A 26709-nucleotide genomic window follows, 5' to 3' on the forward strand; every position below is an offset into this window, starting at 1 on the left:
AGTGAAAGTTATTTTTCCACGCGAGACATATCTGACCACAATTCTAGTTAAATACTTTCTATCAAAACTTTATCTACAATAGTAGTCGAGAACGTCTGTAGAAGGTAACCATGCATGTAGATAGTTCTTGCATCTCTTTTGGAGTCGAGAAACTCTTGCATTTATCCCAAGCGTTGTTTCACACAAGTTTCGGTGATCTTAATGGGATAGCTATCAGCATGCGACGAAGACTAAAGCAACCTAAAGCAACCTTTGAAGTGATTCTTGCGTTTTTGGGAATTCCTGGTAAGGTGATTTGACTCGATAACGTGGTGACTTTTTTGAATCGATTTAACCTTTGCCTTTGCTAGCGTGGTTATCTTTAAGATCTTTTTTGTTCTTTTTCAAGCACAACTTGTTCGCCAGGATTCGCTTGTCCCTGTTCTTGGTAACTGAAAATGAAAACATAATGAATACACGGACAAATAAATGCCGCAAAACTAAAGCATGGTTATCTCATCGGACCAATCACAACAGGCAGAAATATATAATGGAATGAGCCAATCAGAACTGGAAGAAAAAAAACCGTGCCAAGCATGTGTAAAGCGCGGGTAAACTTGGGACCGACGCCAAATGAGAGGAAACGTGAGTGGGAAATCATGACACCTATGTCAAACACGGGAAAAAGTAACTAGTGTATAGTGCGAAGGAAACACGAGACCGCCCAGCAAAACGTAGCTAGTGTACAGCGCGGGAAAACATGGGACCGATGCCAAGTGTGGGAAAACCCGCAAAAAACAGCATGCCTGTTTCGATTGGTTAAAACCAATAACCAATTAGGGAGCTAAGAAAAGAGTTCAACGCTTTGATTTTTCTAACTTACAGACGAAAATTCTAAAAAGCTTTCAGAAGTAGCCGTTTACCTGATCTGCAGACCCCGTCCGCTTTCTCTCCCCAAGCTGTACCCAGTCCTCTTTGTCGTCTGACTGAGGGAGGCCTGTACTCGAATTCCATCTTTCGCGTTGGCTTGGTAACCAGCTTAAGAGCCATAACTTGAGTGGAAATACGAGTTTAGGATCTACGCCTGCTTTCTTTTCGTCTTCGGTTTCTGTTGAGAGAAACTTAAAACTCAAGGTGCCATCCACAGAATTATATTTTCAAAAATTTGCTCATGTTTCTGGGATAACACGACATCAGACTACATCATAATGCCATGGTATTAATCCCAATATTTCACTCCTCCTTTGATATCAATTTGCCATGCCAACATCATGGTATCACTCACCTAGCAACAGACTTGTCAATGTGCCTATCACCATGGTGACTGCCCAACCAATAGCGCAGTACCACAAATACGACGTACTGTAGAATGTGGCCAGTGGATTACTGTAAGAAACGTGGCATAATATCGCGTTAAAAAACGCGTTAACGCGTTAAACGTTAAAAAAAAGTAAGTCAATAACTGAATTATTCACCTCAGTTTAAGCTCAAATATTTTGACTTACACATGATGATGCGTGATGGGATAATGTATTCCAGTGTCGTTGTTCATAGCTGCCTGGGTCTTGTTGAATACGTCAGAGGAGCACCCTGAAATGCACACAGGGCCCCGGTAATCATTTGGCGGGTAGAGCTGGGCACCAGTGAAAAGCCACACTGTCATAGCCAGACCGCTGGCTACTCCAAGGTATGCGCCCTATAGGGGGAGTGAAAATTGTCAATGTTTTAATGATTAAAAAATATTTATGCCAGTAGTTTTCAAAAAACTACAAAAGTAAAAATGACCTTTAAGGCATGTATAGTGTATAGTATAACAATCCAGGTGTGGACCTAGGATAAACGGCGACCGATTTCCGAAACAATGAGCGTCGAAGTTGCAAGCTTCTAGAGGGGTCCGAGGCCGTGGTCCGCAGTATCAGTTTTGGATTTAAACTCCCTAAAGTCCCCTTTCCTGGGTTTCTGAGTCATTATGCAAAATCTGACCGATAATTCCGTAAAACGGTGGAAACCGGTATGGATCCCGGCCTGCGATTATTATTCATAGCGGAGGCATGCAGCCCATGAGAGCTTCGTTCCCCTACCGAGCAAATCAGAGCATTCTGACCGCGCGTAAATTAGGGTGAGAGCAAAAGAAATCGGAGTGGGGCTGGTATAGTTTTCGCACATGATTGACCGGCTGAAAACATTTCTTTATTATGATTAGCAGAGATAGGTGACGAGACTGGAAAGTTAAGGTATAAAAAGCATTTTCAGAAAAAAAAAAAAAAATTAATAGATATTCACCTTGCTGTTAGCTCGTGGAATCAGCAGTCCAAGCATGAAGATGCCGAGTAACGGACCGCCCGTAACATACAGCAAACCAGAGAACACCTAAAAAAATATATAAACAGTTACGATGGAGACGTGCTTTTAAATGAGAAGTACTTACGTAGACAAACATAGACTGAATGACTGCGAGGCAGTGTGGAGGCTCATTGTCGTCTGCAGAGCCTTTTGTACTTTTTTTCAGCGATGTATCGTCTAATAGGAGCCCTGGTTAACGAGAATGATATGAATGATGTACCCAGTCCTCGTTCTTAGGCCTCCCTTGTCGCTGAGGGAGGCAAAGGAGAGAGAACCTTGGAACGAGGTTGGATGTACCCAATATCAGCGTCTCCTCTAACTTGTGGTCGCGGACTAAGGGTAACGTGGGGTCTGAGAGCAAGACCTCTTTACAAATCAACTGAACATCCATAAAAGGAACCTTGACTCACCTGCAATACTACGTCACCCGCATGATGAAGAGCGACCGCGCCTCCGATCACCACACAGCCTATTAACACAGCTGGAGGATATACATTAAGAAAGTGAGTTTACAGATTAACATCACGACTTCTTTCACGCTAGAAACACGACTTTCAGTGTAACAATAACGAAACAATAACTAACTTAACAGTTTGCAGCTTTTCGCGGAATCGAAGTCATCCATCTTTCGTGACATCTTCTTGAGAAAATCTTCTAAAATGACCAGGCACAGAGAGTTCAGTCCGGATGAAATGAAGCTGCGAAACAAAGATCTTGATTGGTCAGAAGCTTTGGAAATGTTAGGAAGAAAATTAAGTTAAAGTAACAGTTTTAAAACAAAGAGAATTTAATCCTCTATAACGCTGTTTGAACTTAGTTTGAATTTCATGCCTCCCAAACTAGTTTGGCAAGCCGACATGTCTAAAACGTTAAAAATCAGTTAACTCTTACGTAATAAGAACGGCATGATAACTTGGTGGTCTTAACTAGAAATCGGTCTAAACGCCTCACGTGAGTGAATATGCCCCAGATAAAACTGGGGAATATGCGAGTAATAACAGCTCACAGTTTTCCTCGAGCTACACTCTTGGAAAACTGTTTGCTTCTCGGAACAGATAATGTCCGCGGACAAATATCCGAGCGTATTTTTGCGCCAAATGGAGGCTATTGATTATTTTATTTATTTTATTTTTTTCATCACAATCTATGGTTAAAAGGCCAAATGATAATCTGTAAGGGAGTCCTAAACCCCATATAAAAACAGATCACCTATGAACTAATATAAATACACAAAAAAATAATAAATTCGAAGAGTACATTAAGATATGAAAGGAGAAAAAATACTAAATACTTAAAAATCGCTGCCATCGAGTTTATTTATACGATACCTCAATGATCCGGCAAATATGCAGGCGCTCATGAATCCCGGCATCCCTTTCAGGTGATGAAGTTTATCTGTGACGTAATACAGCAGCACCTGACCGTTGCGTTGAATTTCTCCCGCTGTCAAGGGATCGCAGTTGGCGTACACCGCGTACAGGACGAGACCGTTCACACACGCTAAGCTAGTCATAACTATCAACACTGGTACACTTATCCATACAGCCCTGAGGGGTTAAATCAGTTATACAGTTACATTTACGAATGGTGTGAGAACTGTTTTATCTTAAGTGTCGTAGAACTAAACTAAGGTAACCGCAAAACCAAACACTTAATGTCAGATTGTATAGTCAACCAGTTACAGCTTGGAGCTGAAGATGTTTCTGTCGCGAAGCGCGAGAAAAATTTAAACCTGTGACAAGAGCGGGGAAATGTATAACTGGTGAGAAGCGAGGGTAAACATCGGCCGGTGGCAAGCGCAGGAAAACACGTAGCCAGTAAATCTAAGGCTGGAAGAACATGGAAATCCCCGCTTTGGCCAGTGCGCGAAAAAGACGTAGGCGCCAGAAAGGGCGAGAAAATCTGTAACCACCGGCAAGCGCGGAAAAACATTAACGGTGACAAGCGTGAAATGAGGAGGGCTCACGATTTTTTCCCTTCTTTGTTTCAATCAGAGGATTTTCCGATAGCTCACCTTCTAGCCAGGTTGACATACTTGATGGAGATATACCGCTGGACAGCTGTCTGGCTGACCGTCCACACAGGCATGGTCGTTATGGCTCCTCCGATGGAAAGAGTCCAGAAGGTGTCCCGGACTGTGGGATTTGGATTGAAGCTATGAAAGGGGATACACAAGGTATTTAGCCAAAAAATTGTATTATTCAGCTTCAAGGAATTAAAATCTTCTCATTACTCACTTGAACATTGTCATCCGTTCTCGGTTTTTATTCACTTCAATCACGTGTCCAAAGCCCCCTGCGGTGTCGATACCCATAATGCACAGCGTGATGAGTCCCGTCAGCATGAGAATGAGGTGAAATGCGTTAGTCCATACGACAGCCTTAAGACCTCCCTGTCATTACAAATAAACAACGGAAAATCAGCAAGCGCAAGCGAACAAAACTGTTATCAATTACACCCGAGAAAGGACAGGAAAAAATGCAAGAACAGACTTAAATGTGAACGTGATTCGAATCTATTCGCACCAGTCCCTTACTAAGCCAGCATAAATAAGAGCATCTCATTTCAGCCCAATTCGTGTAAGAATCCTATGGCTGTTAGCAGCGTCAACATGTTGTCTCCCTTTCTCGCTTGCTCCTAAACGCTAACGCGCTTCTCATTTCTTCTCCCTCCATTTCCCTATCCATTCACACTTCCAACTCGCTCCAGCTAGCGCGGTAACATTTCTCGATCTCTTATTCTGCGAGTGTGAAAGGGACTCTAGCGACTAGTATGCTTCTATTTCCTTGAGGATAAATAAATGATTGATTGATTGGATCCTGTGCTATCTTTGCTATTGAGCCAAAAGGCCACTGGGAGTTGGTTTTATAATTGTTAGTCATATTTGATTAATACGAAGAACAGTCGGTTTCCACAGCTAATTCGCCAGGTTAACGAAAAGTTTGCCCTGTATCCTGCATGTGATCAGTCGCGTTACCATCACGTGTTCTTGGCCAGATTTAGAAAAATAAATCAAGCGTGTCTATAGCCACGCGTCTAATAAAGCCGGAACTGTATAAATAGCTAAATGATGACTTTGTATCCGATCGTGGCTGGCTTATTCCTCAGACTGTCTGTAACGCGACTGCATGAGTTTAAGAAAAAAAAATAACACAGAGAAGATTAGTTGGTCTTATCTGGCTCATGGTGTCTGATCACATGGATCTTAGCCTATAGTCTAGACGTTTTCTTATGCATACATCAAATAAACTTTTGTTTTAAGTGGATGTGAAAAACACACTACGAAAGAAAGGTTAGACAAACTTACCAGCGCGGCGTAAAGAGTACAGACGATTCCAGTGGATACAATACCGACTGCTAAAGGAACACCAGCAACTAATGATGGAGAGAGGAAGAACAACAGTTCAATAAATCATGAGACGACATCATCGCAGGTCACTAATTGCTGAATAAGCCACGCGTTTGTTTTCGTTAGCCGCAAATCGCATTTGTGGTTTTTTTTTTAAGTTTTTTTTTACGTTTTTTTTTTTTAACTTGTCATCAGAAACCAAAAAACTGGCCAAGGTTAATAAATGTTAAGGTTATTATAGTTCTTTTTACACGAAGTATTTCCCAAGTCTAAATTATAAAGAAATCGTGTATCGACAAATTTGCCTTAAATCTTACACCCAGTTGGTATCTTACCTGTATTAATGGCATGTGATGGGATGTAAAGGACGAGGCATAGGTAAAGAATCTAAGCGAAAAAAAAAACAAAACAAAACAAAACAAAACAAAACAAAAGAAATTCAAGATATCAATACGTGCTCTTTCAAGTATCAAGAAGTGCGCGTATTTCGCCTTTTTCCGATTGTCGAAGTTATCGTCCGTCCTTAGTGAAACAAATCGCAATTCGTGCTAATATTTCCCGCTTGGCTTTACCCGTGCAGATTAGTCTCGTCAGAGAATGAAAAAGGTTTTGTCACAAAACAAATAAAAACTCACACAGCAATACTTACATAAGTTACAGTGAAGAGGAGTGATCCAATGTATCGGACGCCAACGGAAAACCTCGCCTCCAGATACTGAAGAGAAGAAACAAACGTTCACAGTTATGTTTTCTAGTTTGTTCATATACCTGGGATTTTAGTATTTTGCTCCCGAGTTTCCTTTGGATGAAGCGACATGGAGAATAACCACTCCCCCCCCCCCCCCGATCTCCCTGGATAGGATGCTAGTCTATCCCCGGTCACCCCTCCCAAACTTTTGCAGACGGCCTCCGATAACAATTTAGTAGAGCCTTTAGGCATCTTTAGAGTAAAGTGTCTTGCCAACAAGGAAACAACAAGGAAAACGGGTTGTTGCCGCTAGAAGCATTGTCAGCAAATAATTTTACCACGCCTCTCACGTGAAACTGAGGGACATTGCGGGATAAAGTTCAGTCTGGATTTATAAAAATCAACAACCACTTTATAACTGCAAAGTAAGCATGGCGGAAATTGTCTGGCTACACCCTCAATACAGCAGGAAATGATGTTTTTAAGTGCTTAATATAGCTGATAATGATGCAATTGGAAGGGAAAGTAACAGACATGATTAGAAGACAAAAGAAATGAAATAATTTGGTATTTGGTACAACGTGTATTTGATAAAGTACGCTGAACAGCTCGAGTATCGTTCTGTTATCGAATTGAAACTTCTGAACGTGTTAGCCCTAATAAAAATGATTGGGTAGCATTTTATTCCAACCTTGTTCAATGTTTACTCTGATTCCGGCTTCTTGATTAAATTTCTTTTTTTTTCTTTGCGGTCGTCTTTAGCATTGCCTAGGTTTGCATTCAATTTGGGGACTTATTCGTTTGTGACCTTCGCCCAAATATTGTGAATATCCACACGTGCAGCGAACCACGGCGCTTTGAAGAGGTATTTGCGCAATAAAAGAAGTTGCGCAATAAAAGAAGGAAGTTATTAAAAAAACATTTATGGTGAAACTCTAGTTTCGATAGGTATCCTCCTACGAAGATATCCTTTTGGTCTTGGTCACGCAATCTTCCCTCCCACAAAAACCGGTTCTGCTCACGAGCCAAAGAGTTTTTGCCTCGGGGGCTTGTTAGAATTCCTCTTCTGCGGAATTTAACTCCATAAAAGGGTGAAAAATAAAACGTGCGTATATGTTAGAAGGTAGTAATAACATATTTTTTTCAAGATTCCTCTCTTAACACTCCACAAACAAAGCCACATGCTTCCAATGATGAGATAAGGGATGAGCCCAAATCAAAAATATCGGAGGCCCGATACCGAGCATAAGAGGTAATCTGTTATGACAGTCTGAAGATTGCAGATAAACAATTTTGACTTTTGTATGAGTCATTGAATCGTTAGCTTATTTATTATAGACACAATTATGCATAAGTCACAGTTGAACCCTACTATCTCGAACTCTCAAGGGAAACACACACACACACACACACACACACACACACACACACACACACACACACACACACACACAAAAAAAAAAAAAATAGTTCCAGATAAAGAGGAATCGAGATGGCCGGTAGCAACAGCTTTAAAACGCGTTATCATGCGGATATGATTTATTGAGCTCGAGATAACGGGCAGTTCAAGATAACCAAGTTCAAGATGAAGACGTTCGACAATGCACATAAATAAACTTTCTTTTGGTATAGAGTACTGGACAACATTCTCCAAAAAAAGAACAGAAAGAAAGAAAACGAAACTACAGTTCATGCTAACAAAAGCATGATATTCGATTGATGTAAAAATTTAGAAAGTGGTCAGAAAGAGACACTGTTTTGTTTTCGCATTCTTCGTAGCATACTGCAAGAATTGCTGAAGCATTCTTAGCTTACTCTTTCTTCGAGTGCTTTTCGATTCATGCCTGAAGAAAGACTTGCAAAGAGCTCAAGTTTTCAATCATTAACAGAAACGAGACATCAGGGATGCGTAAAAATATTGAAGATCCGATACCAGGATTCATTATAAAAGAGGTAAAAAACGTTCTCTGGTAAAATTGTTTAAAGTTGTGAGCTTTCAACAGCCAGTCTGCTGTCTTCGACGGACAAAAATGAAATGATAAAATAGACCTAAACGTTTTTGAATACAACAAGCGAATGGCATATATTAAATAGAATACGTGTGAAAGAATGTGAGAATGCCAAAAGTGTAAAATTAGTGTTTGTTTAAAAGAATGTTATATTGTCCCGGCAGAGGGCACGAATTGTCGTCGGCCTCGACCGTTTTCGCTGTGTGCCAGGATTCCAGCGTCTTTCTATTGCGGCTGTTGCCTTTGTCAATTATCTCAGCATTAGGGATGCGAGTGCAGAAAAAAAAAATATCACTCCACCTGGTGTCACGATGCAAACACATGCTCACATTTTACATGAGCACGTGAAAATGATGACCGAACTTTGGGTTCATCAGTTTCGTTATCGAAAGCAAGTCTGCAGTGTAAGTGGGCAATAATTTCTGAAATTTCCAATATTCGTCACTGGGTAACGTTTTTTTTTTTTCAACCATGAGCACGTGACCACCAATCGACCAATAAAGGCACGCGCTGGATTCAACCTTTTAAAACATCTGATATGTAGAAGGCACATGTCAACCTTATGCCATTGGACATGACAACTGTAATTTTGCGAACAGTGCATATTTCTTTGCTCGGAAACTAATGTTTTTGTTTTCGTTTTAAGCTAGAAAAGATGCTTACATTTAGACCAAACAAAGAAAATTTCGGGTTAAGTTCCCTGACTGTAGTCATGAAATTTTCTAAGAGCCCGGCACTAGCATTAAAGGACGTGTTGTTATTAATCAAGTCTAAACAAAAAAATTTAGACGAAACACAATAAAGAAAAACGCAACTTACCTCGTTTACTGAAGTAATCTTTACTCGATGGAACATGGGAATAAAGATAACATGCGCAATAGCTGCCACAATCCAGTAGGAGAACAACGCAAAAATAATATACTGTACACCATATGTGAACACTTCAGCAGTCGCGCCGAGCAAGAGAACCGATGAGAAATAACTAGCTACAAGTGACAGCGCTATCAGCCAGCTCCTCTGGTTCTTATCAGCCAGGAGAAATTCGGTTGTGGTTTTCTGTCTTCCTCCTTGGCAGGCAAAATAGAATCCAACGGTGATTGGAATTAAAAGAGAGAGAACGAAGACCGCGTAATCCTCGGTGAACTTCATGGCTGGATTCCAGGGTCAGATTGAATAATCAATATACTGAATGTAGATAACTGAACGTCTTACTTGTTTATCCTAACGAATACAAGACCAACGTAAGTGCTTTGACCTTGGTATTCACCAGTACGTAGCCTGCTTTTAAAAAGCGATGTGATACGGAAAATTATTGCATGGTCGGTTGATCCGTACAGCTTGAAAACTGGAAAAACGTGAAGTAACAGCGGAGTCCTTTGTAAGTGAATAAGCGCACATCCGACAGTTACATAACTTGAAATTAATAGAACTGCCCGCGGGTAAAACACCGGAATATAACACAGAGCTGTGGTCTGTGGACTGCAAATATTCTAGAACAATAGCTATTAGCCTGCCAAAACTTAACTGTAGACACACAACGTTGTCAACACGATGCCCTTTGTGTGCCCGTCAAAGCCTTACTCAATAGTTGATTGTTTCGTGATCTTTTGACGTGCTCGATTGTTGCGTTTGGAATGAATAGACTACAGCTCTGGCTTGTGGCCAGCATTGATATTTCAGACGTTCCAAAATAAATACCTCACGCCCTCACTGGCGCTGGATGTGATACATAGCGCCTTTTTGTCATTTGACAAGCACGCGATATTAACATGTCACGTCACTCACTTTCTAGTATTTTCAATTTCAGGAATCAGTGTTACCAGAAAACAAGAGAAATAGAAAGAAATATTTTGGCAAAATTGCTTTAACGAATTTTTCTCTTTACCTTGTTGAGTTGACAGTAGAGTTGATAAGCTCGATCACTCTAATGACTCTGTCGAAAACCCTTCTCTCTAGCTCGATAGAAGTAATAATGATTCCTGCTTTCGATGCATATCTTAATTGCCTCAAAAGTGAAACTTGTTGGAGCACTTTCTAAATATATACAAATTTTTCTTATGCTGAGGTCATCGCCCTGCCTTCATTCTAGTAGGTTACTTTCTACTGTTGCCTGCGTCAGTTCCTGACAAGCGGAGGAAAAGATTAGCCTTCGCGCACTTGAACTGACTTCTCGGCTAAGTACTCCTCAAGTTAATGGCTCACAAACCGCCTCAATCTTTTCTAATCTTAATTAGCCTTGTTTCTTTGAATTGTTAATTTATATTACGTGTTTTTTCTACTACAGTATAATTCTGAGGATTCCGGCTTTCTTTTAAGGCGGGGGTTAACATGAAGGCCATATTTTTGCTGGGTATTATGGTTTGAATGCAAATATCTCGTTCACGTTTCAAGCAGTGAAAAATCTCTCTGCTCATTTCACATAGCTACGTTTTGGGCTGTTTTGTAAATTTTTTGGTGAATTTTGGGTATATTTGGGAATAAATAGTTTTTCTCAAAGGATTAGTAAAATTTATGGAAATAGGAAATTTTGAAGATTTGATGTTGTTTTAAAATTAGAATTTGAAGTTAGAAATTGGCAGACGTACACCAAACAGTTGCCCACCATGCAACCCGGGGTGCCCTTTTTGGGGGCAATCAACTGTCTGGTGGTGTTCCAAACCCCTTTTTATCCTTTTAATCCCTCTTTAAACTTCCTAAAATTTCACTTAAATTCATGTGTACCCCTGCCTTAAATACAATTTTACATGAAACCTTCCATTTCCCCTGGCGAAAAAGATCGCGGCAATATATTGTGACATAATTGCAATATGCTTCCGGCTGAAATTTCAGAAACGATCGGTAATCACTTCTCTTAGCTCACCGAGCGCTAGTAAGGGCGTTGGCCAGTGCTGAAAGGTCAATATTTGCAAGAGTCATGGCCTCGGTCACTCCCTTGATGAGCAATGAAAATGCGTGCTGCTTACCTCGACTTGGGGATTAACCAACACAGCGTAAGTCTACAATTGTTGTTTTTGTAACTACATCGTATTTTGTTTCGATCGCTGAACTTAATTTGATGATCTTACGTGTTTTATTTCTCCTCAAGGTATCACGACTATTGACAACAAAAACTGGAAATGTGTTCAGTCGCGATCGATCTTTGTATTTCTTTCCGTACAGTTCCCGATTATCCTTGAATCATCTTTACTTGAGCAGGCAATTTTATCTTTTCAGCAGGCGCGTGAATTCTAATCAGTGACAATCCGAGTTTTCCATTCCTCTTGGCCTAGTTGTCACGGTGTGTTACGCAGAATGTAAGCATGGAAGATGGAACATAAGTGTCCCAAGGGCTGTTTTCAATATCGACGCTTTATCTCTTCGCAGATGTCATCTCCACTTGGGTATCAGGATATTACTATAAAGTGCTGACAGAAATTGTATCTTGAGTATCGTGGGAACTAACAAAACCGCACCAATGGCTGATCTCGAATGCCGGCTGGAAGAGCACTCATCTTCGCTGATGTCCTATGAACGGAGTCCTACAGATAACCTACAGTGATGATTGAAGACAAAAAAAATACATATAGAGAAACAAACCTTTTATCTCTCTTTCAATTTACTTTGAAGTGATAGTCTGGGAGCATATGCTTTCTCAGCCCCTCAGAGCACAGATATCAAACTAAAGCCTGCTTAGCTCTTGGCAAAGCACTTCTTTGACAGGCTCCAGTGTGAGAACGACCACACCTTGGTACAAAAATTTATTTTTTTAACGAGTGATAGCGTAGCCAGAGAGAGTTACAGCAGTTAGTTGGGGAAGAAATAATTCACTCGCTTGAAAAGTCAGTCATTCAGTAGATGGGTTGTAAACTTTTTTGTATAATTACATAAAAAAGATCATCACCGTTTAACGAAAGAGTTCACACCAATGCAAGACAGTATGATCACAAATTTTATTTCGTCGTTAACCTGAAGTTGCGTATCAACATTTCCTTTCTGACAAAGGTCTGTTGAACGTCGATGTTACAAAAATTATGTTAAATTGAGTACAGCAGTCCACTCGGTAGTGCATCAGTTCAAATATACATATGTGCTTTAAAAACTATGGATTAGGGCCTCACTCTAACAATTTCTAGGAAGTCGTTATAAAAAGAAGCTCTGATTAAACTCGGAAAAGCTGGTAGTTAATTAATTCACACATTTTTCTGAAGTAGCTTCGACCCAATCCTTACTTGCTTTTGAAAACTTGCGGGCCTGGGTCCAAAAGACTCCGACTCTCTTGCAATATATAACGAGAGTTAAACCCGCCACTGAGATTAACGATTTTAAATGTATTTACGACGAAAAACAAACTTTTATCTGTACTACACACAACCTAGCCCAGAGCTATTGTCATAAAACCCCTTAACATTCTCAGATTATTTCCATGAATCTTGATACTAGCTACCGTAAACTTCCGCCTATAAGCTCCCCCCCCCCTCCCCCACGCTTATAAGCCCGGATGTAAGCTTCCCTCTAGCTTTCCTTGTTTTGAATTGTTTTAAAGCTTAATTAAAAACCAGTAAATGAAAAATCTATTTCGATCAACACTGCTATAACTCTTTTTTAAACGGTTTTTCTATTCTGGTGATAAGCCCCTTCGGTATAAGTCCCCCCGTTCACAATCCCACTGATCTTAAAGCCCTTACGAAGTTGTATAAGCCCAGCGCTTAAAAGCGGCAGTTTACGGTATTTGTAACAGTCGGACAGGGATAGCTCTAAAACAGATCCAGACAACACCGTGCATACCACTTTAGGGCATATATTTCTGTTTCAGTACCATGTCAAAGTTCCCGGAATACATGTCAGCAGAACATTTAAAAAGTCTTCCAAACAAATTTAGGAAACTGTCATAAAAAACCCCGTTATATTATGTTGGAATACGTTATAAGCTACACTCTACCCTTGCATTACCGCTTGAAATATAAAGGTGGCATAACATGAAGCAGAAAATACTCTGTAATTGTAAGAAAGCGCTAGCTTTGTGTAGTAAAGAGAAATAGAACTCTTATGAGCAGACCTCCTGGGAAAATTAGTTGGTGTTATCTTTTTTCGAAAATAGATTTTGAGATTACAAGGCGAATAAGGATGATTCACACAGATATTATAATCTCTCCAACTCGCAGTTATGATTTAGGTCGTTGTTGTTTGGAGTTTCCGCCAGACCCCCTCCCCTGACTAAAAGACACCTTGGGCTCTGTAGACTAGAGTGAAAAGAGCGTTTTCACACGACGTCATGGCAGCCATATTGGTGTTCCAAAACAATGAAACGGCGGCCATTTTGGTGTACTAAACCACTCCTGTGAGAGAGAAACTCTTTTCTTATGTAAACGTAACACTTCCGTTTGTTCCAATAAATTTGCATGGCTGCTGGCCGGGTGAGTGAAAACGCTCTATAGTGCGAGGCTAAGCGTTAAGTGACCATCAACGACCTAAATAGCCTGCGGAGCTTCTTAACTGGAAACCTAAAACTTGTGTTAGAAAGAAATCGGTTACATTACAGTTTGGAAGACTGAATAAGATTATCCGTGTACAACTTGCCCATTTCATCTTTCTCGGGCTTGTCACTTGGATCCAATGGCGGAGTTTCGTCCCAGTTAATTTTGATTTCCTGCAACGAGATACAGAGTGCGTCAAGTTGATGGCACTGTAGATAAGACCTGAAAATGAGTGCTATGATTGGCTGAAACCTTTCAAAGGGGTTAGGCCATCCAGTTTTAGGCAATTTCAGCTCTTAGAATTCGCTTAACAGTAACGGCTTAAAACTGTTGACTGATAACTCCAAAGAAACACAGTAAAGCCAAAGAGGGGCATGCATGGGCAAAATGTATGAAGAATTTAACGGTTAAACAACGACCTGGGATTTTTCAAGATTATGCCAACGTTGTTTACAATTCTCAGAAATCATCCTTCAGTCTTTGATATGTGGAAAACATTTTGCCAATAAAAGGCTCGTGGTGCTCAGCTAATTTGACCAAAATGATCTCTCTCAGAGAAGTCGAAAAAACGTCCTTTTCATCGCTTGTCCTCACCCTAAAACGTATATCAAAGAAACTGCTTTTAAGGATTGCAAAGAGCACGCGAAAAAAAACAACAAAAAAAAAAAACAATACAGAACAGTTTGTTTTTCTTTAGAGTTGTAATGTCAGCAGCTAAACCTAACCCTAAAATAACAGCCTATAGGGGTAAACTGTGCAAGATCTTTGAAGATTATCTTTTCTTCTTTCCATACCTCTTGATGAATAGGCTTGCTTTCCTCAAGTTCTTCTGCCCTCAGTTTAGCTTCCTCCTCTTCCACAAAATCCCATTTAAAGCTGTGCCCAGGCAGCCAGGAAAGCAGCCATTCCTTTACCGGGAACAACAGCTTAGGATCAATCACTCTTTCCTTGTCCTCCTTCGTTTCTTCAAAAAAAAGAGGAATTTGTGTCAACAGCCGCAGTTCACAAGGACCTTAGAGTGGTTTTCTCTTGAGTTTTTTTAAGCATCGTTCATGTAGTGACAAAATCAAATATGGTGGGACGGAATGAAATAGGTGTGCAAGATAAATTGTCGGTAGTAAACTTACCAAGAATTAAACTCATTATAATTCCAACAACAAACGATGTTAGAACGGACAGACCACTGAACCAAAGATACGACATGCTGTAGAAATCAGCGATGGGGGCGCTAAAGGTAAACAAAAACAAACAGACGAAAAACATGAACGATTCTTTGCATTACTTGTTTCAGTAGCATGAATTTGTTACGAGTACTGCCACCCCACCCAGGATGGGTTGTCCACTGCAGGCTGCAACCTCGTACCCAGAGTGTTCATTACCATTGATCAGCGGTCGGACCATTGAAAGTCCAAAAACATCAGACAACCGGTTAAATTGCGCATGCCTATAAAATTGACAAACACGTGGCTCAATTGAGACACTTTTTCCTACTTCTGCTGATTTCCATTGTTTTTAAAACCAATCAAAATCCAGCCTGTAACGGAAATCTCCAGAGTCTCTTTTTTCGTCAAGCTAACGCTGTAAGGAACGAAGACTCGACGAGATTGCACAGGCTGCTTCTAGCATTTTGTAAAGTTTCGTCAACAATTTGCCGGTATCTGCCCATATCTTTCCTGACTACATTACAAATAACCCACAAAATAAAAAAAAGAATCCATCCCATGATATCTGTGGCGGCTACGAGACTGATTCATCAACTAATAATATACATAAAAAAATTACTCGATTGTGATTGGCTGAGAGCAGTGCAGTTCAAGTATTACACCAGTTCAAAGAGTGTAACACCAGTTGCAAATTACACATCGTAATTCTGGATTATGATTGGGTGAAAGACAATAGGAAATTTTCTAAGCCAATGAAATCACGTAAAATGATGACTTAAATTGCACTTGCCGAAGCGGCCCGTGCAATTTAAGCTTTTTGAAAAACTCACTCGTGCTAATTAATTCCAAATTGAACTCGAAACGGTATGATTACCGACACAAACCAACAGGCTACAGATAATTAATGAAAAAACCGACAAAAAGTTGGTGAAGCCAGATATAGGACATGCTTGCCTTCGTTTGCTCAATTTTCCCGCGCTGAAAAACCATCCGAAATTCGCTCCGAAAATCACGTGCTGATGACGTCACACCCAGAGACTAGTTTGGTGTCCCTGCGAGGGAATAATTAACTGCTCAGCAACCAATCAAAGGCCATTCAACTGCATAATTGCATAATTACGTAATTATATTGGTTTCGGGTCGTTTGTATGTTTGGTGACCGTAGAGGAAGGATTCAGCTATTGAACTAGAAGATCAGTTTCAAACAAAGAAAGAAATGTTACCTGTGTCCTTTGAAAGGATTCTTGATTATGCCATTTCCCCATTTCTCGAAGACTTCAGCAGTTGCGTTATCGTAGGTGCCATTGTAGAGTTCGGCAGTTCGCGTGGCGTTCGCGTAGAAATCACAGCCCTGAACCGAGCGGAGGCCTGGGTACTTATTGGGTGGATACAACACTGATCCAAGGAATACCCAGGTTGTCAAAGCGGCACCGGTGAATACGCCAAAATATGCGCCCTGAAACAACAGGTGTTATTTCAAAATTACCTTCTCAGTTAAGATAAAAACATTCTACCGGTACCTAAGGCCTATTCTACCGGTATAATTGCTAATGGTATAATATAATTTATAATCCATCAAAGATTTTGGCTCGCGCGCGATTGGCCGAAACGCGTCAAGTGACCGAATATTTCCTAGCTAAAACTGGAGAATATCCGAGGATATTCCCCAATTTTCAAAACCACGCTTGTGGCGAAAAATATTTTAAGGATAATAAACACAATAGTCTCCATTTGGCGCGAAAATATGGTCGGAGATTTGTCTTTGGACATTATCTGTTCTTCGAAACTCACAGTTTTCCTCGAGCTTCGCTCTCGGAAAACTGTTCGCGTCTCGGAACGGATAATGTCCGCGGACAAATATCCGAGCATATTTTCGCGCCAAATGGAGACTATTGTTTATATATTCTACCGGTATAATAAGCTATGAGAGGCTGAGGTGAATCTCGGTTAGACTCGAAACTAGACTAAGAGTAGTCGTTTTTTCGCTTAGTCCGTCGTGCGTGACGGGAAAGAAAACCTCGAGGAAAAAATGGCCGCGTTTGCGGAGCCGTACAGGACTACTCGTTGTTTAACTCGAAACTGATATCAGCCAAAGTTTGGAAGATCAATCGGCATGATCTTTTCAAAACAATAAAAGAGCTAAACCAACGAACTTAAAACAAAGAAAACAAACAATCGCCATGTACCAGAGGAAAGAAAAAACGCTGGTTGCTATAAAAAGCAAATTAAAGTGAGCATCCGTATATTTATGACAAAGAGAAAATTTAGAACTTTAACTTGAATGAGTTCACAGCGATAAAATAAGAAAAAAAGTAAATAAATAAAATGTTCAATTGGAACCTGAAACTAGAATGAACTTCCCTTGGCAGGTTACCCCCAAAAAGAGAAACGACTTTATTAGAAGGGTCTTTCAACTAATAGCTAAGATCTGAGATCAGGAATATACAAATCCAAGAATTTTTTCGCTCGCGGGCGACTGTTCTAAACGCGTCACGTTACTAAATACTGGGGAATATCTGAGTGTTATTCCCCAATTTTAAAACTGCGCGTGTTGCGAAAATTTTTGAAGGATGATAAACGAAGCTGACAGTTCCTCAAAGCTCACAGGTTTCCTCGTGCTAAGCTCTCGGAAACTGTTCGCTTCTCGGAACAGGTAATGTTCGCCGGCAAATTTCCGGGCATATTTTCGCGCCAAATGGAGGCTATTGTTTAACTGATAGCTGAGAAGCCGGTTTAAATTTTAACTGACAGATGAGAAATCGCTGAAAATTGAACTGATAATAACAGAAAGTTCTGATCCAGCTCCCAGAACTTTCATTGGAAATCAATTCTATCTGTTGTACATTACCTTAGAGTTAGCTCGAGGGACAAACATTCCAAGAAAGAAGATTCCCAACAAAGGTCCACCGCAGATTCCGAAAATACTGTACGCCAACTAAAATGAAACAGCAACGTACTTAGTATTTACTGATGTAAAACAGTGATATCCACAACGAGTATTCGCACGACACCAGGAAAGTGGCGACACAAATGCAATCTCCGGCTGCGGAAAAGATTAAAATAAAGGCAAAAAACACAGACCAACCTGTAAAACCATGGTACCCACGTACTTTACGACGAAAGCTCCACCGATAACGACAACACCAAACGACAGGGCTAAAGACGAAGGAACATCGATAAGAAATTTGTAAGGTAGTCCCAGCACTATGTTAAAAGTTGGGCCATTTCCGAATTACCTAGAGACATCTTTCTCAAAGCGAGTCTTGGTGCCCATCTTTTCATACGAAAATAAGATTTCTCTCACATGCAAATTAAATTCATTTTCGTATGAATGGTTGTGCACCAGGCCTCGCTTTGATAGAGAGGTTTAGGTCAACTCGGAAATGGGCCATTGAGACACTTTCGGGGGGTAGAGGTGGGTAGGCTGGACATCTCCAATTAGCGGCGGATTCAGAGGTGCTAAATTAAAAAGCCAGCTTAGCGGGAAGGGACGGTGAAGATTTATTTTTGCTAGAAAAAAGGGACATAGCGGAGTGAAAGTTGGCCCATTCTCACTTCAGAACGAGGGCAAGGGGATTCTTGTGTTTTCAAGCCAGAAAACAGGAGGTCCAACCTAGTGGCCTATACCCTAGGTACGCCACTGTCAAGCGAGCACAACTCACCGATGATCTTGCAAAGCTTGGCAGCATCGGAGTCGGAGATATCCGGGACCTTTTTCTTCACGACATCTTCCAGGCTCACAAGAGCCATGGCATTCAGAGCTGAAGAGGCAGTGCTGTAGGACACGTGCATATTATGTCAGACTCAATAAAGAGGGGGAAGGCAGGGGAGGTCATTGCGCGGGAGGGCTACACAGGCTAACTAAAAACAGGAATCTGTCGGTGAGGATGTCGTTTCACGAGTAAAATCACTGATTTCCCATATCACGCATAAAATCATGTAAAATGAAACATGTTTCCGACTTAAAAGGGAAAAAAGAAGAGGAACTAAAAACTATTCTACTGGTACCTGAGGGCTCCAGCGTAAAGACAAGCCGTAAACATTCCCGGCAGTCCCTTCAGATGTCCAAGTTTGTCGATCACGAAAAATGGGAGAGTCTGTATGAAAAGCAAGCAAACGGACACTTTGGGACGTCACATGAAATTACAAAAGACCCTGCTTTCGAAACGTGTCTTGTTTGCTAGTCGTCATGCAACTGATAAACAAGGTCTAGAACCATGGAGTGCTCTTGGTGCCCGATCCAGACCCTGTGATTTTTCGGCCCAAGACTTCGTCACAGATTACTGCGTATTTAAAAGATTAAAATGGCCGCCACGAAAGCGAAGCGTCGATAGAAGAACATTCAGACAGAGAAAGACCGAATGACGCACAAAACAAATTCCAGCTAATTAAGTGGTAGTAACTTTCAGTTTTAATTTCAGTTCAAAATTTAAAATAACAAACGGGAGAATTAGTTTCGTAATATTTCATGAGCAATTTACCTGGTCATTGCTGGTGATAACCTCTCGGACGCGTAGATCGCAATCGGAGTAAACAGCGAAAATAACAAGGCCATCCAAACAGCAGAGAGTGACAATGATGATCAACCCAGGCACGTTCAACCACACCGCTCTGTTGAAATAAACAAAAAGACAGACAAGCAATAAACAAACAATCCAAGAAACAGCCAATGCAACTAAAGAGGCTGCTCCTTTAGAGTGTGGCGAGGGTGGCGAGGTCAACCAGGATGACTAGCATGGCGAGAGTAGCGAGAGTGGCAAGGGTGGGCAGGATGGCCACGGTAGCCAGCTAGGTTGGCCAGGGTAGCGAGGAGGTGAGTGGGTGGCCAGATTGGCGAGGGTAGCGAGGGCGGAAAGGGTGGTCGGGGCGGACAGGGTGGCCAGAATTGCCAGGGTGGCAAGCGTTGCTAGGGTGGCGATGCTGGCAACAGCGGCAAAAGTAACCAGGATGGCGAGGATGCCAAGGGTTGTGGGAGTGGCCTGAAAAGTGTGGCCAGGGTCGCAATAAAATGTTTGATTGCCAAACATTATGTTAAATGACCGAAATATGGAAATGAATGTAGCCTACTCAGGGAAATTCAAGCATTTACAATTTCTTTGGATTGATTGCAATCTGTGAAAGTTACTAACTTTAATATTTTATTATTTATCTTAACAAAGAGAATTTTTGTTACCTTCTAGCATCCTTGTATGATCTTATGGCAAGGAAACGCTGAACAGCTGTCTGGCTGACAGTCCAGACTGGCATGGCAGTGAATGCACCCCCGAGCGTTAGTGTCCAAAATGTATTGCGGACCTTTGGATCAGGATTAAAGCTAGAAAAATGGATCAAAACTACAGTCACTCAAAGAACTTCACGTACCCGTCTTATTATTACAGTCGAACCTCTATTAAGCGACCAGTTATCAAAGTCCCGAAATTATTGTCAGTAAAATACTGTAAATAAAACGCCTATTAACCGGCCACCTCGAAGCGGCCAGACCACCTTTCGGACGTCCCCATGAGCAAGTTCCCTATGGTTCTTACCCCTACTAAGTGGCCACCCAAAATTTAACGAACGTAGTTTGGCTATGTTTTGGATAAGAAGTTGACAGATAAGAGTCTGAAATGGAATTTAAAGACTGATGAAAAAATTCAAACACACGTTTATTATGATGGTCTCAACGTGATCCTATGTTCAGTATAAAGTAATTGGCCGGATCTAAGTATTAAAATATCCAAATTTAACTACCGGCAATTTAGCGATCACCTCACATTTCCCCGAGGGTAGCCGCTTATTAGGAGTTCGACTGTCACAGTATGTCATGGTTACACATTGTATAAACCGTCCCTTCGACACTGACTGCTAAAGCCAAATACTTATATACAATTTTATTGTATAAATATCCATTTTCTAATTAAACTTACTCAAAGAAATTGAGGCGGTCAAATTGTTTGTTGATTCGCCAGACCTCGCTAAAGCCACCAACTTCAATACTGCCAACAATCACAACCACAATAAGTCCAGAGACCATTATCATGGACTGAAACACATCTGTCCAAATGACAGCCTTAAGACCACCCTGATGGCAGAAAAAGAAAAAGGATACATAATGGAACAATTTCTCCTGCTGCCTTAAACAGTGCATTGGTACTCATTTATATTTTAGGATGGGGAAGGGCACTGTGATTATTGCTAAGCAACGTTTCCTATGTTAGAGATGCAATGACCTATCATGGTTACTACATTGAACGTGCGAGTAACTGGTCTGGGCTTTTGGGGCCTTGCTTGGGTCGTGGTGCTTAAATATTCCCAAAGGAAAACATAAATACTTTAAATATTAGGCGCTGTCTTCGTTATCGCCATCGTATATACGTAAAAGGTCCGTACTCTGTCTTTTGGCAGCTCTGAATATTCGCAAAGCCGGCGTTTTCAAATTCCTCTGAGTTGAAGAGCGTTTACGAGAAGTTCCGTTTCGTGACGGATTAGTGTGGCCGGTAGGCCTAACCGTAGAAATAAAGCTGAATTTAACTATTTCTCCTGCGTAGTGTGGAGGGGGTCTTATTAGCCTGTTAGTGTAAATATTCTTACGTACATACTCAAACTTACGTACGTATTTAAGTCTTATGTAAACATTCAGGGCCACACGTTTGGCATTGAAATATGACAAGCACGGAAGAACGCCATCACCTAAGAGGAAGACCAAGGAATTTTACCTGTAACATACCTACTGCATTTCCCGAAACAAATGCGCGTGGTAGAAAAGGTATGGCATATGACGGAGAAACAAACCCGTTGGCAAAAAGTTACTTCTTAGTAATTTATTCTATTCGGGCAAGAGAATCCCTTGATTCAGGCTATTAACTCCGAGAAAAAGAAAATGTTTGCCACGGTAAATTTTACTGATCCGGTCGGACGAGTACTTTATGGGTTTTACTCGTCCGAGCCAAAAAAATCTGCTCTATAAGACATGCGGACGGGTGAAAGTTTTTGCCTTGTGATGGGAAGTTTTCTTTGCCATATACTTACAAGGCTTGTGTAGAAAGTACAAACTATTCCTGTTGTGAGAATAGAAGCTGACAGTGGAATTCCAGCAACTGAGGAAAAAATATTTATGTATCAATTTCAATTTCTCAACCAGACCAGTCAGCCTGTAAAACTGAAATCATAAAATGTTTTTAAAATAAATCAGCCTCTAGTTAGACCTGAGAGATTTACTATAGGAACACAAAATTTATGTGGTTCCAGGAAATTTCCGAACCCACCCCAAGCTAAGCTATTGGAAATTTCGAGGTGGAGAGTGTTCAAAACCCGAAAGTTTTTGAGGAGAAGTATAAAGCTAAACTGCATTTCCTGGATGTTTGGGGAAGGGGGTTTCCGAAACCATAAAAACTACTGTGGGAGGGGTTTGGATATTCTCTGAAATAAGGGCAAATGACACATTATAAGAAATTAAAGAAAAGCAGCAATAAAATGTGCAATGCCTTCTACCATGGCAATTGCTATGACCACATGGGTCAAAACTGGAGGCACCTTAGCCTGGAAACATTTTCCCTTTTGTTCCACACTATTGTGACACATTAACAGACAGAAATCATCTGCGGGATAGGCTTGAGTTTGCACCCTGGTGGGACAAGGGGACTTCAGGCAGCTCTGTATATAAATTACTTAATTGTGCTTAAATTACCGTTCAACCCCTCTTTACGGGCACCTCTTTATTATATGGCTAGCCCCGTGAGCGGGCAAGATGAAGCGAACCCTGCTTTGTGATTGGCTACCCGAGCGAGCAAGTGTGGCGTTATGTTGCCCGCTCGGGTTTCCCCGCTGTGTCCCGCAAGAAAATCGTGTTTTTCATCCACATAATGAATACTTTCTTGACCAAGCTTGTTCGATGGAGATGGCTGGATATTGAACTCGTTCTTTTTCTGCGTGTTTTTATGGAGGTCCTCTAGGTCCAAAAACACTCAAAAAAGAACTTGGCCAATATCCAGCCATCTTGACCTCACGCTTCGTCAATAACCCATATATATCACCAACAGTCCATTTGTCGCAAACAAACCAGATTTCGTATAATCTTTGAAACAGACATCTCCACAATACAGATTTTTGGTGTGTAGCTATTCAACGAGGTTCAGCACTAAATTTATTTTATTTATAGAGTGAGTCTTACCAGCTTCCAAGGCAAGGGACGGAGCGTAGAGGACAACAAAAAGATATAATGTCTGCAAAACAAATGAAAAAAAAAAAAAAAAAGTCTTAAAATCGTCCCAAGTAAAACAGATGGAAAATATTAAACGGCAGTAGAGCAATCTGATTGGTTGGATTTGGTTATCAGGCGCCTGAACAAACTTAGTTGAACAATGATTTTTCACCAATCTATTTGATTTTCATGGAGAAAGTTACTCTGGTTACCGTGTGGCTCAGACTTTTTGCGGGAGTTTAATTTTGCGGATCGGCGATTTTTTGTATTTTACGGGACTGGTTTTTCTTGCTAGGTCTTTATTTTTTCCGATTTTCAGGAAGTCGCGTTTAATTGAAATTACAATATTTTCGTTTTTTTCTTATTTAGCTACATCCAATCGACAAGTGAAACAACATTAAGAAACGCTAAATACGGTACTCACTTACTCCATTACAATTACATTTTGTCCTAGTGTGGCTGATTGCTTCAGCAATAGCTGAGCGAAAACTGCGCTACCACTTGACGAATATCCCTCGACTTTTATTTCTGAGCTAGAGAAACGCTTTAAATAAACGGGATCAAGATTCTACTTGTGATGTTTGCATGTATAATTTCGCCAGTGGAATAAATTGTTGAGGAAAAAATTTTTGAGGAAACTGTTGTTTCGCGGGAACTCATTTTTTGCGGATCGTGGAAAAAAACACAAAAATCGCGACAGTTAGAGTCTGCAAAAATTTCGTGCCACACCGTAGAGACTAGATGTCAGGTAAATAATGACATTCTGCCAGACTTGTCAACAACATGAAAAATAACATTATGATCACAGGTCATCACAAGAAATTACTTACATATTCCAGAATGAAAAACAGACAGCCAACCATCCTGACTCCAACAGAGAAGCGAAGCTCTAAATACTGAGATAAACGTTTGCAGTTACAAAGGAGTTATTTTCTTTCGAAAGTACAGTCTTCAGCTGAGTCTTTGCCGGTCGAATACGGTCATTGATGAAGAAGCCGGGGATAGTGTTTTCTTTCAGGACATAAGTTTTGTCATCATAGTGAACGTACATTAACATGTACCAAGAAGTTGTATTTTAATTGTACTCTTTTAACTATATTTTCCTTTGAATACACCAGTTATACGCGGAAACGTAAACCATTAGTCAATCAGTGACCCGAACTATTTTAAAACTGGGATAAACATCCGTCTAGTTCTCCAACAAAGTACCAGTAGTCGAATTATAAATGATCTTTCGCTTTCGAAGTCCTTCTAAGCCAGCTCGGCGAAGCTCGCTACACGAGACTGGTGGTACATCATTCTGTAATGTTTCCTGTTGTGATGAAAAGTAAAATGTCCGTTCCCTCACCTCCCCCGAATCGCAGGCATATCATGCAAAGTATCCCCCTCCCCCCTTCCAACCGCCGCCGCTCACCGGTGGAGGAAATATTAAATATAAGAACGATTATTTTGCATTGTATTGCGACGAATATCAAGCGTACAATCCCGGGAGGCCACAAGCATGAAGATGAACGGTTGCGTTTTTTGGGGGGGGCTACAAAACGAACATCGTGAGACTGCAATTAAAGTGAAATTCAATTAAAGTATTAAATTCGTCGTTAGAAAGAAAACCTTAACTTACCTCGTTGGCACAAGTGATATTAACGCGCCTAAACATGGGAACGAACACAACCGCTACAGTGCCGCAGATAATGAAGTATGAAACGATCAGGACATAGTATTGAGCTCCATACGTGTAAATTTCCGATGGAACCCCGAGCAAAGTGATCGCCGACAAATATGACACCAGCAGCGAAATGGCCACTGGAAAATGCCTCATTTTGCGATTCGCCAGGAGATACTCGGCGGTTGTTTTCTGTTTTCCTCCGGGTCCGCAACCGTACCATATTCCGATCAGCGCCGAGATCAGCAGCATGATGGAAAAAACGACGTAGTCGACGATGCTGAATTTATCTCGAGTATCAGTAGCCATGTCTCAGTTGTTTGGAGTTGAGTGGGTAGCAACGCCGGTTAAATCCTAGCTTGCTAAATTCACGCGCTTTAGGCAGGGTGCAAGCAACCCAGAGTAATAAGCCGTGATATGCTAATGCACGCGAAGTGGACAATGAACAATCTCACGATCTATTCTTTCAAATTTGCATGAAACTGCGAAGGACCGGCCGCTACCGCATTCCTCGTGCGACTTAACTGTTTTCCGATTTGTCGATTCAGCCGGCTTATTGACAGGAAACAAGCGTGTTTCATTGGATGTCGTGATCAAGTATTAAATATCGATTTCCGTTCAAGTCACGCAATTTCAAATCACTTAAACTAGACAGGACACTCAGTTGTTGTCTCGACATAAGAATTATGATCGTACTTATTGATTATTCATTAGGTCATTTTCTATCAGCTCAGATTATACCTGCAGAGATTAAAAGTAGTAATCGATGCAGCCGAACTGGTGATCACAAGCGATTGTACGTTCTCACTATATCGATGTATCGTGGCCTGGCAATGTTTGATATTAATTCATGTCATCCGGTCTTCATGACTTGAAAAGACGGGGGACGTCTCACAGCCGCGATCTATGATCTAGGAAGGGGTGGGTCATAAGCTTATTTTTGTTACTTTTTTCAATGGGGGTTTTGTTCAACCATGAAATTGCCACGTTTTTTTTTTTTTCTTTACTTTTTACTCCGTGACTGTTTCTATTTACTATTTTAATTCGAGGTTAGCAAAAGTTCGAGAGCTCATAATTTATTTACAATGAATAGTGGCTTTGAGAGCTGTACTTAAGTACACCGACATAACAATGAAGTTAAAGAGAACGTGACTGAAACTTAACTGGCGGTTTTACAAGAATGCGTACCACGCCAGAGTGATTTTTTGTTCAAAGGCATATTTCGTTGTAGCACGTCTTAGAAAATGCGGATGCTCAAACTTAAGTTAAAATACCAGGTTGACGGCAGTGAGGAACGTGGAGACATTTTTACATTTTAACGTTTGTGGTGAAAAAAAAACTTTCACTTTCTGAGATGAGCGCATGGCACGCAAAGAACTCAGTTGGAAAAAGCGTGACCTGCGAACGTGCGGGAAATCACTACGTGAAACGTGACGAGGACCCCGAAACTTAGCTGAGCCTGAGGAGAGGGGGCTTGGAAGACTACAAGCTGGTCCTCTTTCGCTAAGTGCATCGTGTGTGATGCGAAAGAAAACCGTGAGAAAAACCTGGAGCCGAGAAGCGCTCGCTTCTCGCTCCCAAGAATTCACGCGGTCTCGCTCGAAGGACTAAGCGAAGGAGGGACTATGCATGTTTAGCTATTTTTAACGCAAGGTTAACCAGAGTTCAAGAGCTTATAATTCATTGACAATGGCCCGCGAGTTTACGAACTCATTGCCTGCCCTGTACTTCTCGATAGAATTAAAGAGAACGTGACTGAACCTTACTGCGCCTTTCAGTAACATAGGGAGTCTAAAATTCAAAGCTCAACCGACAAATGCGTTTTTCGCTACTGTCGATCAAATGTTCGGCGACTCCTCCCAGCTTCCGACTACTGCCGAACA

General features: G+C 41.0%; 2 protein-coding genes across 2 annotated transcripts; both read right to left on the reverse strand.

Annotated features, from left to right (window-relative positions):
* Positions 1-344: 344 nt before the first annotated feature.
* On the reverse strand, positions 345-10230 carry LOC145490210 (sodium-coupled monocarboxylate transporter 1-like). Its single transcript, XM_081469327.1, has 14 exons — positions 9188-10230; positions 6321-6386; positions 6007-6058; positions 5630-5697; positions 4560-4714; positions 4337-4477; positions 3651-3869; positions 2908-3020; positions 2733-2803; positions 2263-2349; positions 1485-1675; positions 1265-1365; positions 903-1087; positions 345-431 (listed from the first exon to the last, which is right to left on the reverse strand). The coding sequence occupies exons 1-14, from the start codon at positions 9515-9517 to the stop codon at positions 384-386; spliced, it is 1827 nt and encodes a 608-aa protein (XP_081325453.1). The 5' UTR covers positions 9518-10230; the 3' UTR covers positions 345-383.
* A 2615-nt stretch (positions 10231-12845) lies between these two features.
* On the reverse strand, positions 12846-25329 carry LOC145490205 (sodium-dependent multivitamin transporter-like). Its single transcript, XM_081469324.1, has 15 exons — positions 24785-25329; positions 23994-24059; positions 23134-23185; positions 21993-22060; positions 20891-21045; positions 20158-20298; positions 19466-19595; positions 18993-19081; positions 18647-18759; positions 18070-18140; positions 17833-17919; positions 16208-16440; positions 14949-15049; positions 14616-14785; positions 12846-13994 (listed from the first exon to the last, which is right to left on the reverse strand). The coding sequence occupies exons 1-15, from the start codon at positions 25133-25135 to the stop codon at positions 13881-13883; spliced, it is 1941 nt and encodes a 646-aa protein (XP_081325450.1). The 5' UTR covers positions 25136-25329; the 3' UTR covers positions 12846-13880.
* Between the last annotated feature and the right edge of the window lie 1380 nt (positions 25330-26709).

This window comes from Orbicella franksi, chromosome 6, assembly GCF_964199315.1.
Source record: "Orbicella franksi chromosome 6, jaOrbFran1.1, whole genome shotgun sequence".
Taxonomy (NCBI): Eukaryota; Metazoa; Cnidaria; class Anthozoa; order Scleractinia; family Merulinidae; genus Orbicella; species Orbicella franksi.

Excerpts from the sequence above, each read along its gene's own strand:
- LOC145490210 (XM_081469327.1), bottom strand. The coding sequence starts at position 9,517 with ATGAAGTTCACCGAGGATTACGCGGTCTTCGTTCTCTCTCTTTTAATT. Across the intron at positions 6,387-9,187 it reads AGATTACTTCAGTAAACGAG|TATCTGGAGGCGAGGTTTTC; the intron begins GTAAGTTGCGTT and ends TCTTCTCTTCAG. Across the intron at positions 4,715-5,629 it reads GTACTCTTTACGCCGCGCTG|GGAGGTCTTAAGGCTGTCGT; the intron begins GTAAGTTTGTCT and ends TTGTAATGACAG.
- LOC145490205 (XM_081469324.1), bottom strand. The coding sequence starts at position 25,135 with ATGGCTACTGATACTCGAGATAAATTCAGCATCGTCGACTACGTCGTT. Across the intron at positions 22,061-23,133 it reads GTCCCTTGCCTTGGAAGCTG|TTGCTGGAATTCCACTGTCA; the intron begins GTAAGACTCACT and ends TTTTTTCCTCAG. Across the intron at positions 14,786-14,948 it reads TATAATGAGTTTAATTCTTG|AAACGAAGGAGGACAAGGAA; the intron begins GTAAGTTTACTA and ends TTTTTTTTGAAG.